Source organism: Trachypithecus francoisi, unplaced genomic scaffold (genome assembly GCF_009764315.1).
Source record: "Trachypithecus francoisi isolate TF-2019V2 unplaced genomic scaffold, Tfra_2.0 Lachesis_group8, whole genome shotgun sequence".
NCBI classification, from domain to species: Eukaryota; Metazoa; Chordata; class Mammalia; order Primates; family Cercopithecidae; genus Trachypithecus; species Trachypithecus francoisi.
The window spans coordinates 65,829,379-65,848,774 of NW_022681473.1; the positions used below are offsets into that span (position 1 = coordinate 65,829,379).

General features: G+C 39.5%; 1 protein-coding gene and 1 non-coding gene across 2 annotated transcripts in view; one reads left to right on the forward strand and one right to left on the reverse strand.

The window, feature by feature from the left end:
• Positions 1 to 17,814, forward strand: part of SPCS2 (signal peptidase complex subunit 2) — a 32,248-nt gene extending 14,434 nt beyond the window's left edge. Inside the window, exons 2-5 of the mRNA XM_033204695.1 lie at positions 5,128 to 5,211; positions 5,607 to 5,767; positions 9,686 to 9,820; positions 16,929 to 17,814. Coding sequence (XP_033060586.1) covers positions 5,128 to 5,211; positions 5,607 to 5,767; positions 9,686 to 9,820; positions 16,929 to 17,115 — 567 coding nt within the window. The 3' untranslated portion in view covers positions 17,116 to 17,814. The remainder of the gene's footprint in view (positions 1 to 5,127; positions 5,212 to 5,606; positions 5,768 to 9,685; positions 9,821 to 16,928) is intronic.
• LOC117081818 lies at positions 8,331 to 8,434 on the reverse strand. Its single transcript, XR_004436301.1, has one exon. It is a non-coding gene; the product is annotated as a U6 spliceosomal RNA (small nuclear RNA).
• Positions 17,815 to 19,396: the final 1,582 nt, after the last annotated feature.

The following is a 19,396-nucleotide window of genomic DNA, read 5'->3' on the forward strand; positions in this document are numbered from 1 at the left end:
GGAGGCTGAGGCATGAGAATTGCTTGAACCCAGGAGGCGGAGGTTGCAGTGAGCTGAGATCATGCCACTGCACTCAGCCTGGGTGACAGAGCAAGACTCTGTCTCCAAAAAAAAAAAAAAAAAAGTTGTCTTTATCTCTTCAGTGGGTAGTGTAGAGGAGTAATTTCTTTAAAATAGTACTTTTTGAGCTCTGTTTTCAGCCAGATTGCAGTTGGTTTTACATTGAGTGGGGAGATTCAACATTTTTGATACCCTGTAAGTTTTGTGATCCTATTCAGATTAACATCTTTTTTTTTTTTTTTTTTTTTTTTAGGTTTTTAAAATGTTATTAACTAGAGCTTGTTAGGAATCAAGATACATTGTATAGCTGTCACTTCAGGGACCTCTTTGCTTCCTGTTCTTTTGTATTTTTGATGGCTAATAATTCCTTTCCTTTCTCTTCATGGGAAAGCAGTGTAGAATAGTGAGAGAGCATGGGTTTTGAGTCCTGGCTTTACAACTTTCTATCTTTCATCTTTGGCAAATTTTTTAAACCCTTAGTGTTATCTGTGAAAGGAGGATTTTAACTGTTCTTACCTTGTAGAGTTATTGTGGAAATTAAGTGAGGTAGTGTATATAAAATACTTAGCACATACATAGCACATGTTAGGCATTCAGGAAATGATAGCTATGATTATACCTTCTGTCTGCACTCCATCCCTTAAAAAAATTCTGTGAATAAGAACCAAGCGAGATCATTTTGAGCATGTCTACATTTGCTAAATTTAGACTGTCTAAATTTAGACATTTTAGAGATCTTTTTCTTCCCTTTTTTCTTTATGAGTATTTAGACATAAAAAAAATAAAAAGCTATTGAGAGTATATTGTGTTCCAGGCTCTGAGAATACAAAAGTGTGTAGTCCCTGTTACCCAGTGAGGGAGATAATACATACAGTCAGGTAATCATGATGCAGTGTATTATATAGTTTTATATCATTAATAGCAACAGCAATAGCTAATTTTTATTAAGTACTTGCTAGGTACTGTGCACTGTGCTATGTTTTATAATTACACTATTTACTTCTTATACCAACCTGTGAAATAGATTACTTTCACCCTCTTTATTTTACAATTGAGCAAACTAATAAGGCTTTAGAACGGTTAAATTATTTGCCCAATGCCTTCCAGTATTAAGTGGAAAAGTGAGGATTAAAATAAAGTAGCCTGACTCCATTCTCCCTTGGATAATAAGGATTCACCTTATTGGGTGCGGAAAAAAAGCATTTGCCTGCATACATTTGTATTTAGTCTAAATCCAGTCAGTTTGTTTTTTGTTTTTTGTTTGTTGGTTTGTTTGTTTTTTGAGATGGAGTCTTCCTCTGTTCACCCAGGCTGGAGTGTAGTGGCACCATCTCAGCTCACTGCAACCTCCGCCTCCCGGATTCAAGCAATTCTCTTTCCTCAGCCTCCCAAGTAGCTGGGATTACTTAGCCTGGCTAAGTTTTGTACTTTTAGTAGAGACAGGGTTTCACAATGTTGGCCAGGCTGGTCTCCAACTCCTGACCTCAAACGATCCATCTGCCTCAGCCTCCCAAAGTGCTGGGATTATAGGAGTGAGCCACTGCGCCTGGCCAAAACCAGTTAGCTTGTGATTTGAAGTACAGTACACCTTTAAGAATAAGGCCACAATCTGCTTTGGGATTGAGTTCAGGAATTAAGGCAAGTAAAAATAAATTTATATCACTGAAGAAGAGACAGTTTTATAATGAGACATGTATTTGTAATTTAGCCCTAAAGAATTTTGTTGGCTGTCATTTACTAGTTGTATGGCACTTAACCTCTTTGAAGTCTCGTTTTCTAATTTGAAGGACATTGGTGTCTGGATTGAGGGTCTGCTTAGTGCTGCAATAAAAAGATGAGTGGCAATAGCAGTTTTACAGTGGGTGAAAATTGACCTGTGTAAGGGTTATCATTTTGAAATTTTGGATACTGCCAACATAAAGAACTTTAATTTTTTCTAGATTTCCAGGAGGAAAGGTGTTCAACATAAATCACATCACTTATACAAACAGTGGAGGCACAGTGAGCCATTCTTATCACTGAGGGAATGTATTTATATCAGTGTAGGGAACTGTTTTATCAGCCAGCTTGTCAGATGCCAGTCAAGGGCCAACTTTGCAAACAAGCCTTGCCGAAGATGGCAGTCTTGGGCCCAGGTTCACTTACTTCTGCACACTGCCCTTCTTTGTAATTTATCCTGTGAGGTCCTACATAAAATAAACTAATTTTTGCTTTCTCTTTTTATTATTACAAAAGGAAAGCAATTTGCACTTAGTGTTGAGGAAGACAAAAATGAGCCAAAAAAAAAAAAAAGCTTCTAAAATACCCAAATTAGTAGTAGAGAGAACGTGAGGAGCAGCATACATTTTAGTTGATGAGCAGTTTTTGAGCATGATGAGAAATAATAATCAGAAAAATAAGCCCCTAATAGCAACTCCCCTTTTTCCAGATGGTTCTCTGTACTGTACCATAGACACTATTAGGTTCAAAATGGCCTATGTTGCGGTAAAGTCAAATTATAACCTTTCTTGTGATTTCACGTAATTCACTGGAAATGTTTCTGTTCCACGTACTGAAGATTGCTTCTAGGTACCAGGCAGTGAAGTTAGAGCTGAGGCTATTTCAATACATTGTAATGGCTGCTTCTGCATTTTATTCCCCCAAATTATTAAGACATTATTTTCTGACTTATAAAGGCAAGTTTCTTTTCTGTGATGCAATGCAGGCAGTGAAGTGTGGCTAGGTGTCTGAGAATATGATTTTCCTGTTTTTGAATGACCCATAATTTTTAAATGACTTTATTCTGACTTTATTTCACAAATAATTCAAATGCTATGGTGGGTTTGGCTCTACAAGTTGGTTCTTTTGCATGTCTTCAAAGAGGGATTTACTTGACAGTGTAAATGAGCTATCTAGCTAGAAAGCCTGCTAATTTCTTTTTGGTTCAGTTTGCATCTTTAAAATTAGATGTCATGTTTGATTTGTAGGCTGGCAGTCTATGGCAGTCAATATTGCAGTATGCTGCCATGAGTAATTTTCTCGAAGAAAAATACTTGCTTTTACAAGGCACCAAGGGAAAAAAAAACTTGATTGACTTTTAATCACTTCAAGTATGGCTGTTTTTAGCTCATGTTATTTCTCCCAACAAACTTCACAGAACGGGTTTTCTCTTTTGTATAATAATATATAGAATCACAGTTTAAAAAAAAAAAGGTTGATGAATTATATTTCTGTAGTTGTTTAAAATCTTTACAATTATTTTTATCCCACTTCTTATTTTAATTTTTATTGTTTATTTATTTATTTATTTTTTCCAGAAACAAGTTCTCACTATATTGCCCAGGCTGGACTGGAACTCCTGGGCTCAAGCTGTTCTCCCACCTCAGCCTCCCAAGTATCTGGGGCGGCAGGTACTCACCACTGCCATCTCTTTATTTCTTTTTTTTTTTTCTTTTTTTTTTTTTTTTTGAGACAGAGTCTCGCTCTGTCGCCCAGGCTGGAGTGCAGTGGCGCAATCTCGGCTCACTGCAAGCTCCGCCTCCCGGGTTTACACCATTCTCCTGCCTCAGCCTCCCGAGTAGCTGGGACTACAGGCGCCCACCACCTCGCCCGGCTAGTTTTTTGTATTTTTTAGTAGAGACAGGGTTTCACCGTGTAGGCCAGGATGGTCTCGATCTCCTGACCTCGTGATCCACCCGTCTCGGCCTCCCAAAGTGCTGGGATTACAGGCTTGAGCCACCGCGCCCGGCCTATTTCTTATAGGCATTATCTTTGTATTTGTGCTCAATCCGAAAGATAAATATGACATTCTCTGTCTTTCCATAAAATAATCCATTCTAAATCCAAATGAATTTTGGATTGCTTGCTGGTTTGTGATTTTATGGAATATAATATTTGTTCACTTAATCTAAAAAATTAAGAGTTGGCCATTAATGGTCTACAAAAAAAAAACAGGTTTATCAGATTATTTGTAGCACCCTGTTCCTCTTAAGCTACATTTACTTAAATACTTGCATTTGAGAAAATTTTTTACTATGTAATACATTCACATGGTTAAAAAATTTTAAAGGCACACATAAGTAAGGCACACTTACTCCTCCCCATATTTCTCTACCCTGATAAGATATCTGGATGTACTGTAGTTTATTTAACCAATCCCCTTGTAAATGAGCATTCGAGTTACTTCCAGCTTTTCACTATTACAGACAATGCTGCAGTGAGTAGCCTTGTATATCATTTCACATGTATTCAGTTATAGAAATATTCCCAGAAGTGGGAAGCTGAATTCAGGGTGCTAAATTGGCATTCGTAGGTGCTGTACATTTTGAACTTCTACATGAGCAGTGAGTGAGAGAATTATTTGCCTCTGAATAGTAGTGTTTGAGAAACTTTCTAAACCTCTATAGATAAGAGAAATAGAAGCAGAGTTTGTCCACTCAACTCATGATGGGACTGAGTCTGGGACTTGGTTTGTAATTTAAAATTTAGTGTTGTTTCCAACAGGCTATACTGGAATTGCTGTCTTAAAGTTAAGACATGCTGGTAAAATAATAAAAGTTGTTAGCTGACAAAGTGATATTAAAGGAGATCCTCCCCATTTTGTTAGTGTCTGTAAATTCATGTATCTGTATTTTCTGAGTTTTGTGGTCACAGAAGGAAAGAATGAATAAATAGAGTAATTTTCTGTACTCACATTTGGGTAAAATGAAGGTGGGATATGCAAGTCTACACTTACAGTCTCTGCAGCCCATATACGTGTTCTGGTTCTGGGGTTGTTTTTGTATTCTCTGCATGGAGACTGGCAATGTCAACATCACATGAGTACCACCTGACTCTGGTTACCTCATCTCCTTCAACCTGATTTTTAATTGTTTGGTCTTTTTTGTTTGCTTGTTTTTAACTGCTTCTTGCAGGGCTACCCCATAGGAGTGTGCCCAGAATAGCCTGTTTTGTCTTTTAGTTCTGCAACATCAGAAGACAAAGAGTAAATATTATGTGTGCATGAGGGATGCTCTTAAAAAGTGGTTCATTTTACCTTCAGTAAGAGGCCTAGTTTCTTGATGCACAACTTTTCTGTTTGTTTTACAGTGGAAGATAGATGATAAGCCTGTAAAAATTGACAAGTGGGATGGATCAGCTGTGAAAAACTCTTTGGATGATTCTGCCAAAAAGGTACTTTCTTGAGGAGGGGTTGGTTAGTATCTATACAGCTGATGGCCATCTCTCCTGGAAAATCTTTTCCTTTTGTAACTTGGAGTGACCTTAGTTTTCAGTGTTAGAAATTGAGTCAGAAAGCAGTTTCTAAAATTTCTCACAGAAAAAGTCAGAAGAACATTTTAGCTGTGGGAAAAGTTGAAGAGTTTAAAGTTTTTATATGAGGGATTGATGAACTTTTTCTCTTGGTTCTTTATAGAAGACTTGAGTCTTATTTGTTTGGTGTGGTAAAATCCCAACTGGAGGGAACTTCTTGGTAATTCATAGATTCTTTTATTATGGAAATCAAGAATAAAAGCAGATACTGGGAAGGAAGTATTCCTATTAGCTTGATTCCTTCTTTTTCTCACCAGGTACTTCTGGAAAAATACAAATACGTGGAGAATTTTGGTCTAATTGATGGTCGCCTCACCATCTGTACAATCTCCTGTTTCTTTGCCATAGTGGCTTTGATTTGGGATTATATGCACCCCTTTCCAGAGTCGAAACCCGTTTTGGCTTTGTGCGTCATATCATATCCTTTATGCTCAGGTTTGTTTTCTAGTGACCATTTTTAAAAATCTGCTGATACTTCTCCCTACAAAAAACAAAACAGACTTTCATGTTAGGGCTTGCTAATGTTAGAATTTGATATTATGAGCTGTGATGTTTATCTAGTAAACATCTATTATTTATATAGTAACTGTCATTGATATTTTATGTTTAGTATGGTTATTTTATCGTAATTCATTTTTGTTATTAATGTAGAGGTTATTATCCTAATATGAGCACTTAATAGCAAAACACATAGTAATCGTGAACCCAGCTCTTCTCATTTCTAGCCCAGAACTTTTCCCATTAGACGTGGCTGCTTCAAGCCACTCATTCTAGGATATTAGGAAAGGAACTGATTTTGGAGACTCAGATCTGTATCAAGTTTACTTGAAGCTGAGGAGCTGAACTGGAAATTAGCATGAGATACAAGTGTGACTTGTATTATAGAGGAATTAAGAACTTATTCTGGAGCTAGAGAATGTGGGTTTGAAATCCAATGTATTTGTGATCTTGTGCTAATGAAAATTTACTTATTTTTGAAATGATTTGAATACCACTGATTTATAAATATGGGTAGCATTCAGAATTATCATGAAGATTAAATGAGAGATTTTATATTGTATTTGATATATAATCATTTCCTTTCCCCTCTTTTTTATGGTAAATATAAGATCATGGTCGTTGCCTACCCAGTTGATTTTTTTTCTCAAGAAGTTGAATATAAAGAACTTAATTAAGGCCGGGCGCAGTGGCTCACACCTGTAATCCCAGCACGTTGGGAGGCCGAGGCGGGCGGATCACGAGGTCAGGAGATCAAGACCACCCTGGCTAACACGGTGAAACCCCGTCTCTACTAAAAATACAAAAAATTAGCCGGGCGTGGTGGCGGGTGCCTGTAGTCCCAGCTACTCGGAAGGCTGAGGCAGGAGAATGGCGTGAACCCAGGAGGCGGAGCTTGCAGTGAGCCGAGATTGCATCACTGCACTCCAGCCTGGGCGACAGAGTAAGACTCCATTCCCCCCGCCCGCCCCCCAAAAAAAGAACTTAATTATACTTCACTATTAAAACAGATAATTTTGGTAGGCAGTTTACATTTTTAAACAATGTTACCACTACCTAAATTTTTTTTTTTTTTTTTTTTGAGACAGGGTCTTACCCTGTCACCCAGGCTGAAGTACAGTGGTGTGATTATGACTCACTGCAGCCTCAGCCTCCTGGCTCAAGCAGTTCTCCTACCTCAGCCTCCTAAGCAGACAGGCACACGCCACCATGCCTACCTAATTTTTAAATTTTTTACAGAGACAAGGTCCCACTACGTTGCCTAGGCTAGTGTCAAAAGTCCTGGGCCCAAGCAGTCCTCCCAAAGTGCTGGTATTACAGGCATAAGCCACTGTGCCCAGCCAACTTGAAATATGTTTTAAAACTTCATGTTGGAGATTTATCTTCAGAGGCAGTTAGCAAACCTCTAATAAAGCAGATCCTAGTCAAAAATTGTATTATCCGGTTTGCCCTACATAGCCCCCAGAAGTGGTACCAGGTGATGCTTGACTCCTTCCGGTCATCAGATTAATCATCCCAGTGTGAATTTTTCACCGTTAAGGCAGTTCAAAAGAATAATATTCTATAGGTTCTAGAGACAGTTCCCAGGGGAATTCCAAATCGATTTGAAAATGATAGCAATCTTGTTACAAACATCTGGCCTCCCAAGAGAACTACCTTGATGGTAATTCATTTGTTTGGTTATATTTGTTTAATAAAACAAGGTCTTATTTTTAGTCATATCAGTTTTATTTATAATAGTAGGGACTACCATTATAAATATCTTCTGTTATTGGGCATCGTGGCTCATTCCTGTAATCCCAACACTTTGAGAGGCCAAGGCGGGCGAATTGCTTGAGCCCAAGAGTTCAAGGCCAGCCTCAGCAACGTGGAGAAACCCTGTCTCTACCAAAAATACAAAAATTAGCTGGGCGTGTTGGTGCATGCCTGTAGTCCAGTTACTTGGGAGGCTGAGGCACAAGAATCACTTGAATCCAGGAGACGGAAGTCGCAGTGAACCGAGATCCACTACTGCACTGCAGCCTGGGTGACAGAGCAACACTCTGTCTCAAAATAAATAAAGTAATTAGATAAATTAAAAAATAAATTAGCTGGGTGTGGTGATGCACACCTATAATCCCAGCTACTCAGGAAGCTGAGATGGGAGGATCACTTGAGCCTGGGATGTTGAGGCTGCAGTGAGCTGAGATCGTGCCACTGTACTCTAGCCTGGGTGACAGAGTGAGACCCTGTCTCAAAAAAAAAAAAAAATTCTTCTGTATCATAGACTACATATATCCTTCATCTCTAAATCTCATGGTAATTCTAAAATATCAGTATTATCCCAGTTTTAAAGGTAAGGATACTAAGACTTGGGAAGGAAGTTATTTGTTATGATTAAAGGCCAAGATTTAAATCTAGGATTATCTCTACTCTGAAGTTCATATACTTCGCACTATATTTTCCTGCCTTTCCTGTTCATGAAATTTATCTTTTTTAACTCTTTTTTAATGGAATGCTTCATGAATTTGCCTGTCATCCTTGTGCTAGGGCCATGCTAATCTCTGTATCATTCTAATTTTAGTATATGTGCTGCCGAAGTGAGCACTGTTCATGAAATTTATTTTTATTTTATTTATTTTATTTTTATTTTTTGAGACAGGGTCTCACTTTGTCGCCCAGGCTGGAGTGCAGTGGCACGATCTTGGCTCACTACAACTTCTGCCTCCCGGGTTCAAGTGATTCTCCTGCCTCAGCCACACAAGTAGCTGGGATTACGGGCCTGCACCACCACATCCAGCTAAATTTTTTTGTTTTTTGTTTTTTGAGATGGAGTCTTGCTCTGTCACACAGGCTGGAGCACAGTGGCACGATCTCGGCTCACTGCCACCCTGCAACCTCCACCTCCTGGGTTCAAGCCATTCTCATGCCTCAGCCTCCTGAGTAGCCAGGACTACCGGCATGTACCACCATGCCTGGCTAATTTTTGTATTTTTAATAGAGACATGGAGTTTCACCATATTGGCCAGGCTCGTCTTGAACTCCTGACCTCAAGTGATCTGCCCACCTCAGCCTCCGAAAGTGCTGGGATTACAGGCATGAGCCACCATGCCTAGCTTTAATTTTTGTATTTTTAGTAGAAATGGGATTTCCCATTGTTCCCTTTTGGCCAGGCTGGTCTCAGACTGCCTGCCTCGGCCTCCCAAAGTGCTGGTATTATAGGTGTGAGCCATCGTGCGCAGCCTTGTTTCTGAAATTTAAATGGCACAGTGTACACAAAGCTCTTATGCCAGTTTTTGGCAAACTGTAAGTGCTTATTATATATGGTACTTAATACTGTCAAAAACAATATAATATATAATAGAATATAATAAAAAGTCTATGTGCATACAGGAAGTAATTGTAGTACTATTTGACATACTCTCCTATAGTAAACTATTTGGGTCACTTTTCTTCTCTTCTTATAACCCTTAAAATCAGTTGAACATGGTCAAGTCCACTGGGACTATTAGTTGTTTTTTATAAAGAAATAAGCACTATTATGACAAAGTCTTGACAAACTAAGTATCTTATTATACATGTTGTCTTTGAACATAAAGATGAGAGCTAGTTTATGCTCTGTACCTTTTTCTTTTCTTCCTTTTTGAGATGTTTGCAGAATTAACCAGAGAGAACCTTGTTTCTCTTGGTACATAAACATAAGGATGAAAATGAAATAGCTAAATTTTCAGTGTTTTTGCAGCAAGACAAAGCTGTCTTCTTTAGGACTATCATTATGAAAGTTTTTATATCTCTTGCTTGTCAATTTGTGTTACTTCTCTTTTATGTTTGAGTATTTTTTCCTTAACTTTATTTGAACCTATTTTGTGATGATGGGGATTCTGACCATTTATACCTCATATAAGGAGAAGAGCATCTTTCTCGTGGCCCACAGGAAAGATCCTACAGGAATGGATCCTGATGATATTTGGCAGCTGTCCTCCAGTCTTAAAAGGTATGACTATCCTCACAGATTTTTCAATCCTGTTGTTGGATTTGCCCTGGCATGTTATCATTATCAACAGAAGACTTATTATGTGCCTACTCTACATGGATCATAGGGCTAGTCATATAAAATGAAGAAAGGAGTGTGAATGATCTAGAAGGTTTGTCCTAGCCCTGTAGTTCTGAGATTGCATTATCACAGAAGTGCTCTGAGGATAAACTGTGGGAGAAAGTGCTTTGGTGGAAGAATGAAGAATGATTCTTTTTTCCTGTGGCCAGGTAACAGAGACGATTAAGTGTACAAAACTATAAAGGCCAAAGATGTGAGATCAGTTATCTTTGAAGAACTCCATTAGCTTCTGTGTCTTCTATGATCCTGTCTTCTCTCCATGAATACAGTCAAGAAGCTCTGGAGCAGTGCACTGGGCAACTCAAAAAAAGCACAATCACCAGTCCATTTCTGACCAGTGTTAGGTATAACTTTGTGCAGCTGACACACATGTGTTTTATAGGTACCAAGAACTAGGTTCGTATTCCAGTTCAGTTTCTTTCTAGCTGTATAACTTTGGGTAAATCATATAAATTATCAGGTTTAGCGGGGTCAAAAATGATGTCTAGAGTTTCTGGGAACTTGAAATACCAATTATAATAATAGCAAATGTTTATTGAACATTTACTGTATGTTGGGTATTCTGCTAAATGCATTATCTCATTTGGATTTTAGAACACTCATTTTATAGGTAAGAATACAGGCCCAAAGGTTAAATCAACTCTTCCAGTATCATATAGCGCAAAAGTGGTAGAGCAGGAATTCCAGCCCAAGTTTGAAACCAGAATTCATACTCGTAGTCACTATCTTAAAACATATTATACTTAACTAGTGCATAATAGCCCCACAAATTATAAGTACAATTATTTACATATGAAATTAAGTGTAGCATCTGTGCCATACAGACTCTCTCATTGCCAACTTGTAGAGGCGCCTATGAGAAAGGGAAGCAGACCTTCATTCTGTTGTTGCAGCTGAGTCCTTGCTTGTCTCCTAACAGGGGCTTCGAGCTGCCCTTTGGCCCCAGCCATCATAATCTGTATCCTCTACCAGGCCACTGAAGCAGAGTTGCAGAATTCTAAAACTTAGCTGCATTGTAATTTCGTTATTTTTATTCTGACTTTTGTATTTTTTAATAACTTTTATATAATTCACCTACCATACATTTCACCCATTTAAAGTGTACAGTTCAAAAGTTTCTAGTGTATTTACAGATATTTGCAACCATTATTACAGTCAATTTTAGAGCATTTTCATCACCTCAAAAAAAAAAACCTCTGTACTCTAGCTAATCACTTCCCTATCCTTCCACTTCCCTGAGCCCTGGGCAACCACCAGTCTACTTTCTCTGTTCTCTCTTATGGACATTTTATACGAATGGAATCATACAATATGTGGTCTTTTATAACTAGATTCTTTCACTTAGTGCCATTACTTCCTATATATACTGTACACAAGGTTCATTCATGTTGTAGCATGTACCAGTACTTTATTCCTTTCTATGGTCAAGCAATATTCCATTTTGTTTATCCATTTGTTAGTTAACAGACATTTGGGTTGTTTCTACTTTTTGGCTATTATGAATAATGTTGCTATCCATATTTTTAGGTAGACATGTTTTCATTTCTCTTGGGTAATACACCTAGGAGAAGACTTACTAGATCATATGGTAACTCTCTTTGTTTGAGGAACTGCCAGACTGTTGTCCAAAGTGGCTGCCCTATTTTACAATCTCACTAGCAGTGTACAAGGGTTCTGATTTTTTCACATTTCTTGCTGATTTTTACCAACTGCCATATTGTTGGTGGAGTGGAAGTGTGAACATTCTTGCTTTGTTCCCCACTTTCTGCTGATGTCTTCCCCCTCCCCCACCTCACAGACGGATTTAGTAGCTTAAGAGTGGCTGATTCTGATGTCTTATTCCTACTGCCAGGTCATGTGATATGACAATGGCAATGAAAGGTTTCACAGACTACCAGTTGCCATGTGCAGATAGCACATGACTCTCTCGCGAAAAGTGATTTTGTGACTCCCCAGCACATTCATTATACAGTCTAAACTCCTTCAGCATATGAAGTGTTACAGCATTCATCCCCTAGTGACATCTGCAGCTTTCTTTTATGCCCCTCTCAAAATCCAGTCTCTCACTCTGGCAATATTATGGAATTTGCAAGATGCTAAGTTATCCAAGTTTCCCAGTGACCCCGTACCTTTAAACATGTTCTTCTCTCTGGCTTAGCTATCTTTCTGTAACCTGGCTCACTCCTACTTCCAAGAAGCCTTCTCTGACATGCCTTAGTCTAAATTAGGTGATCCTGGTTATTCTTTTTTTTTGTTTGTTTTTGTTTTTGAGACGGAGTTTCACTCTTGTCACCCAGGCTGGAGCGCAATGATGCGATCTTGGCTCACTGCAACCTCCATCACCTGGGTTCAAGCAATTCTCCTGCCTCAGCCTCCTGAGTAGCTGCAATTACGGACCCACAACCACACCCAGCTAATTTTTGTATTTTTTGTAGAGATGGAGTTTCACCATGTTGGCCAGACTGGTTGTGAAGTCCTGACCTCAAGTGATCCCCTAGCCTCTGCCTCCCAGTGTGGTGGGATTACAGGCATGAGCCAACACGCCCAGTTATTCTTAAAAGCATTTTATGCTTACCTCTGTTAATTACCACATGGAGCTATAATTATTTACTGTCTGTGTCTCCTCCCCGGCCTGCCCCCCTCCTCCAAAGCGTGAGCTCCTTTACCGTTCACTCTACACTAGAAACCTAAGCCCAGGTGGGACTTTCTCACTTACCCCTTGGTAACCAGACCCAGCCAAGGGCCTGGTGTGGCATGTTTTGTTATGTGAATGATTGACGTTCATCTGATCTGGGCAGCAGCCATGACCTCCTAATTAGTCTCTGCCTGCAGCCAAGTCATTGTCAGCCATCCACAAAGTCCCCTATAACCTAGCCGTCTCTATGAACATTCCCTTCTCTTTCTTGCCCTAAGTGAAACCGGACCATAATCCCTGAGGACGTAATTCCTCTGCAGACTGCAAGTGATAGCTGATGTTTCTCTCACAGCCTTCATTACTCTGGTACTACAGATAGAGATGGGTCTCCCCTTTGCAGCTTCCAATGCCTCCTCTTCCCTAAACCGCTCCCCTCCTCCTTTGAATGCATGTCATCACATTGTGCCACTTCTATGCCTCTTCCTTGCAGTTAAATACAGACCTGCTCTTTTGAAGATAATTCCTGGCTCATTGGCACTCTCTAACATTTGTCCTTTCATAAGTCTTGGTGATTGCCATATTCACATAGATAATTATTCTAGTAATTTGGCCTCTCAGTTTTACTTCCTTTCTTCCCATTATCCTGTTTTCTATCATGTCTTAAACACTTACTTTCATAGACATATCCTAGTAGACCTTGCAATTACTAAGAACAAACTACGTTCAATAATTTCAGTTTTAAGTGTCCCACCCCGACCATTGCTTCCTGTTATTCTAATTTGTTTCCTTCTAGTTCTCTTGTCACAGCATTTCTTCTGCCCCAGTGGCATCTGTAACCCACTTCACTTCCTCCTTACCTGGCTTAGATTCCATGACACTTCTGTAGTCCAGTTACTCTCTCCCTGTCCTGGAGGATCTTTCATATCTTCCCTATCCTCAAACCTCCTAGGCCCCCTCCCCTATCTTTACTCTCAGTGTTTTGTTGTTGGGAAGATAGAAGCCATCATAAGTCTACCATCACTACTTACCTACTTCCAAGTACCTATCTAAGAGCTTCCCTCCCTGGTCTATGGGATTCTATCCCTTCTCCTTTACTTGATGTTTCCCTCTGCTGGATCATTCCGTCTGACATACATATATACTGTAATTTCTCCCAACTAAAAAAAAAAAAAAAAAAAAAATGTTCTTTCCCCTTCTGCTCCTCAGACAGTCTCCTCATTTCTCTACTCTCCTTTTCCTTTTGTGCTATCACCTGGATCTGCTCTTGTCTTCTCTTTTCTCCTCTTACTTGACCTGTCAGCAGCATTTGACATAGCTAATTACCCTTACCTTGTAATACTTTTTTTTTTTTAACTAGGCTTCTCGGATACCACACGCTTGTAATTTTCTTCTTACCTTAATGTCTGTTCCTCAGTCTCTTTTGTGATTCTTCATCTCCCATTTTTTTCCGTTTGAAATGCCACCAGGGCTTGTTCTGGAACCTCTTCTCTATGATGAAGATCTCTAAATTTATATCTTCATCCTTAATCTCTTCTCTGAACTCTAAATATATTCTGGCATTCTGTTTGATGTTGGATCCCAATAGTCATCTCAAAGTCAACATGTCCAAAACCTGACTCATCTTTGCCTCGTCCAAACCTGCCCTCAGTTTTCTCACTTCAGTAAATGGCAGTGCTGTCCTTACAGAGCTCTGGAGTCATTTTGACTCCTCTTTCTCAGTCCTTCTGTCAGAAAATCCTGTTAGCTGTACCATCTAAATGTATTGTCTGACCATTTACCATCTCTGCTGCTACTATTCTCTGTCACATAAGTTACTGTAAGATGTTCTTTTTTTGTTTGTTTTTTTGTTTTTTTGAGACGAGGTCTCACACTTTTGTCCAGGCTGGAGTGCAGTGGCGCGATCTCGGCTTTCTGCAAGCTCCGCCTCCCGGGTTCACGCCATTCTCCTGCCTCAGCCTCCCAAATAGCTGGGACTATAGGCGCCCGCCACCACGCCCTGCTAATTTTTTGCATTTTTAATAGAGACAGGGTTTCACCATGTTAGCCAGGATGGTCTTGATCTCCTGACCTCGTGAGCCACTGCGCCCAGCCTACTGTAATGATGTTCTAATGGACTTCTGCAGCCCTCTCCCCACCCATAGTCTATTCCCAGGACAGCAAGCAAAGTGATCATTTTGAAACATAATCAACTCAGTCTTTTGCTCAAAACTCACTCAGAGAAATCGCCAGAATCCTGAGGATGGCTTGGAAGTCCATACATGTCTATTCTTTGCACTCCACACACCTATGCAAACATACCCCTCATCTCCTATGGCTCTCATCCTCTCCCACTTCATTCTGTTCACATTACGCCCCTTTCTGTTCTTAAGACATTTCAGGCATGTTCTTGCCTCAGGGCCTTTGCACTTGCTGTTGCTTTTGCCTGGAACATTCTTTTTCCAGGGAGCTCGTTCTCTTACCTTTCTTGGCTCTGCTCAAACATCTGCTTAGTGAAGGTTTTTCTGCCCACCTATTTAAGAGAACATCTTATTTTTTTATACTGTCTGTTCCCTACACACACTAAAATGGAAGTCCCAAAAGGCAGGCATTTATATTATGTTCACTGCCATATATTCTTACCATCTAAAACTGCCTGACCCATATAGGTAGGCTTAATAAATATCTGAATTGGCCGGGCGCGGTGGCTCAAGCCTGTAATCCCAGCACTTTGGGAGGCCGAGACGGGCGGATCACGAGGTCAGGAGATCGAGACCATCCTGGCTAACACGGTGAAACCCCGTCTCTACTAAAAAATACAAAAACCTAGCCGGGTGAGGTGGCGGGCGCCTGTAGTCCCAGCTACTCGGAGGCTGAGGCAGGAGAATGGCGTAAACCCGGGAGGCGGAGCTTGCAGTGAGCTGAGATCCGGCCACTGCACTCCAGCCCGGGGGACAGAGCGAGACTCCGTCTCAAAAAATAAATAAATAAATAAATAAATATCTGAATTAATGAACATTTCTAAAATGTGTCAGATCACAACTCATCAGTTCATGGACTACCACCAAAGCCATGTAACTGCTAATAAAACTGGGCACAGAAATCTAAAAATTACTGTGATATCAATTAGTAGCAGTTGGTCAGAACTTGAGAAAATCTTTTGAGGTGTTGAAAATAGTTAAAGGAACTTCACGACTGGCTGTCCAAGTTGGGAGTTACTGCCTAGGCCAGCAATTACTGAGGAGCTATGATCTTTTGAGCACTAGTTAATGATAGGCACTGTTTTAGTCATGACAGTAATCCTAAAAGCAGATGGAAGTTCTCCCATTTTAAACATGCAGAAATAGAGCCTCAAGAAACTGCTTCATCTAAAGATAATACTAGCTTAACAATCCACTGAATATGTCCCAATAAATGGAAACAGGGTGGGGGATGTCAGCCTACCAGTAATTGGTGTCATTAAACCCTCTTGAATGGACGTAGTAATGGACATAGTAATGGCCTTCAGGGTACCTTAAAGTATAGATAAGGAGTCTCTGGAGTTCATTTAGTAAAGCAGTTGGCATCCCTGGCCTGTGATCAGAGTAAAACCTGGAGCTAGATTGATTACAGAGTGTAAGGACTAGACACCCTGGGATTGGAGAGCATCCTTGAAAGCAAGGGTTCTTCATTTATTTATAAAAATTTGATTGCCTACTAGAAACCCAGCTAAGAGTATGAAACAAGACAAAAATCTTTGCTCAAGAATCTCCTAGACAATCCTGATTCAAGCACCAGAAACAAAGGGAAAAGAAACCTCCCAGTCTAGTGAAGAACATAGTACACATCATGTCAACAGATAGGTAATTTTGTTGATACCATAGGATCCTATTATTAGGCCTGGCATATGATAGGAGGTCAGTATTTGAGTTGAACGTTGATTGATGGTGCTGTGGAAGACAGAGGAGACACATCTGACCCAGATTGGGAGGCTTTCCCCGAAAAGTTTATGCCCAAGTATAGTGTTAACAAATAAGAACTTGTCAGGTGAGACAGGGGAGAAGAGTCTTCTAGGAAGACCTATCTAGCATGGCAAATACAAAGTCCAGAGATGGGAGAAGATGGTCCACATGGCTTAAAAGTCTACAGCAAGGTAAAGGAGGTACACAGTAATTAAAGCAGGAAAGATATATCAATACCTAAGAATCAGAACTAGTATCTTGAAGAGTTAGGAGCCCTGGGGTTTTGTTTTTGTTTTTGCTTTTAAAGGATGTGTTTGTTCCCTGTATCACTGGTGCCCAACTTACTCCTTTTCTTCGGAATCACTTGGTGCCATATTGTTACTGGTTGAATCTCTGTGTTTGGTTTTTGATTTGTTATCTTTGCCCCCATGCTTAGGTTTGATGACAAATACACCTTGAAGCTGACCTTCATCAGTGGGAGAACAAAGCAGCAGCGGGAAGCCGAGTTCACCAAGTCCATTGCTAAGTTTTTTGACCACAGTGGGACACTGGTCATGGATGCATATGAGCCTGAAATATCCAGGCTCCATGACAGTCTCGCCATAGAAAGAAAAATAAAATAGCCAATTCTGAAAGTAGCCCTCTTTCTGCTGGATCTTGCTGAATTACTGGCTTGAGGGGTGGGAGAAATAAAAAGAACTTAAAATGGGTAAAGTAAGAAATGTTTAAAAGTCCCTGTTTTGTCCTGAAATTTTAGTCTATTCTGGATAAATAGGATTTTCTGACACAGATATGAGAAGTTGTAGCTCTGATGTCTAGCTGTAGTCTCCTTGATCTGCTGATTGCATTATTTTAATTTGCTTTTCTGGGAAAGTAGTTTTGCTAAAAGCTGTACAGACATTTTCTTTTGTGCCTAGCATACTTTATATAGTATAGCTTTGGGCCATGTAGCATTTTAAGACTCAATTTTAAAAAATTATTAATCAGTTGCTGACTTTGTTAATTCCTATTTCAATATGTGTTTCCTTGAAGAATTCAGGATACAACGTCTTGTGTATGACAGCTTTCCTTCACACACTATTTTTGTGGGTGTGTATATATCTGATTTGGGGAGAATTTAAAAAAAAATAGCTTTTTAATTTGTTTGAAACAGACTTTCTGCCTGTTACATTTTGTGCTTTTAACTAGTTAAAGAAGCCAATGGCATTTTAGTTTTATATTGTGTTTTCCACTAGTATATCCCTGTTGATTTGTTTGTGCCTTTTATTAACTGCCATTTTCTAAAATTTTTTTCAATAAAAGGAAGGAAGATGTGAAAAAAATGAGTCATAGTCTTGATGGAGAGAACAGAGAAGCAAGTGTTAACATCTTTCTACTATAGTTTTTTTCGTTTTTAGGCTATTTTACTTGTCAGAGGCCCCTGAGAACCTGTAGCTGAGGAACTCTTAGCTTTCCAGTGATAACAACAATAATAACAACATTCTGTACTTATTTTGTGTCAGAAATGCTCCAAGTACTTTACATGTGTTAATAATGCTCACAGCAATCCTAAGAGGTAGATACTGTTATTATCCCCATTTTACACATGAGGAAACTGAGATACAAAAGTTAAATAATTGTCACACAGCTAGTATTAGAACTGGGATTCAAACCTGGGGAGTCTGGCTTCAGAGTTTGTGGTCCTGCAGAGACAAAACAGCAGTTTTTCCAGTGTTTTCCCAGTATGGTCAGAGAAGACCTGGGTGCTTGCCAAGATCCTTTGACCTTTAGGAATATTTCCCTGCAGATTTACAAAATCTGACTGAGCCTAGTCCCAACACTATATTTAGTTTGTAAGAAATTACCATTATCGCATTTCCTGTTTGTCTTGGGAAGGTTGTCCTATCTCACACCACATAGTAGGGAATTGTGAACAACACTGGACAGAAAGTTAAAGCCTTGGATTCTGTACTCTTCATTCCTATAAACCTTGGGTAAGTTGCAGAATTCTCTCTGAGCTTCCGGTTTCTGCTTCCTTTCCCTCCCACAAGGTGATAATCCTAATCCGTGGCTTCTTAAAGTTTCTGAAAGCATGTAACCAGATAAGTGTATTTTTACAATGGAGGAGTTACAGTCATCTGGGTATTTGTGGGAGATTGGTTCCAGGATCACCAAGCATACCAAAATCCAAGGATGCTCAAGTCCCTTATATAAAATGTGTAGTGTATTTGCATATAACCTACACACATCCTCCCATATACTTTTAATCACCTCTGGATTACTTATAATACCTAATACAATGTAAATGCTATGTAAATAGTTATAGTGTATTGGTTTTTTATTTATATTTTTTGTTATTTTTTAAAATATATTTTTAATCCATGGTTGGTTAAATCTGTAGATATAGAGGGCCAACTGTACTGTTAGACACAGGGGTCTCAAGGCTTGCAGATAGAGACAGTGAATAACCTCTCCATGATGATCCCTTAGAGTTCCCCCAATATGCTTTTTTCTTTACATGTACATGCAAATATGTATCTCCACATACACTTTTTTTTTTAACAAAAATTGAATTATATTGATATATGTCCTGTAATTTGTGTTTTAAACTTAATATGTCTTAGGCATTTTCCCTGTGTGTGTGTATAATGCAGCTATTAAAAATGAGTCTGAGGCCAGGCATGGTGGCTCACGCCTTTAATCCCAGCACTTTGGCAGGCCAAGACAGGTAAGTCATACCTGAGGTCAGGAGTTCAAGACCACCCTGGCCAACGTGGTGAAATCACATCTCTACTAAAAATACAAAAAATTAGCTGGGCATGGTGGCAGATGCCTGTAGTCCCAGCTACTTGGGAGGCTGAGGCAGGAGAATGGCTTGAACCAGGAGGTTGCGGTGAGCCGAGGTTTCATCCCTGCACTCCATTC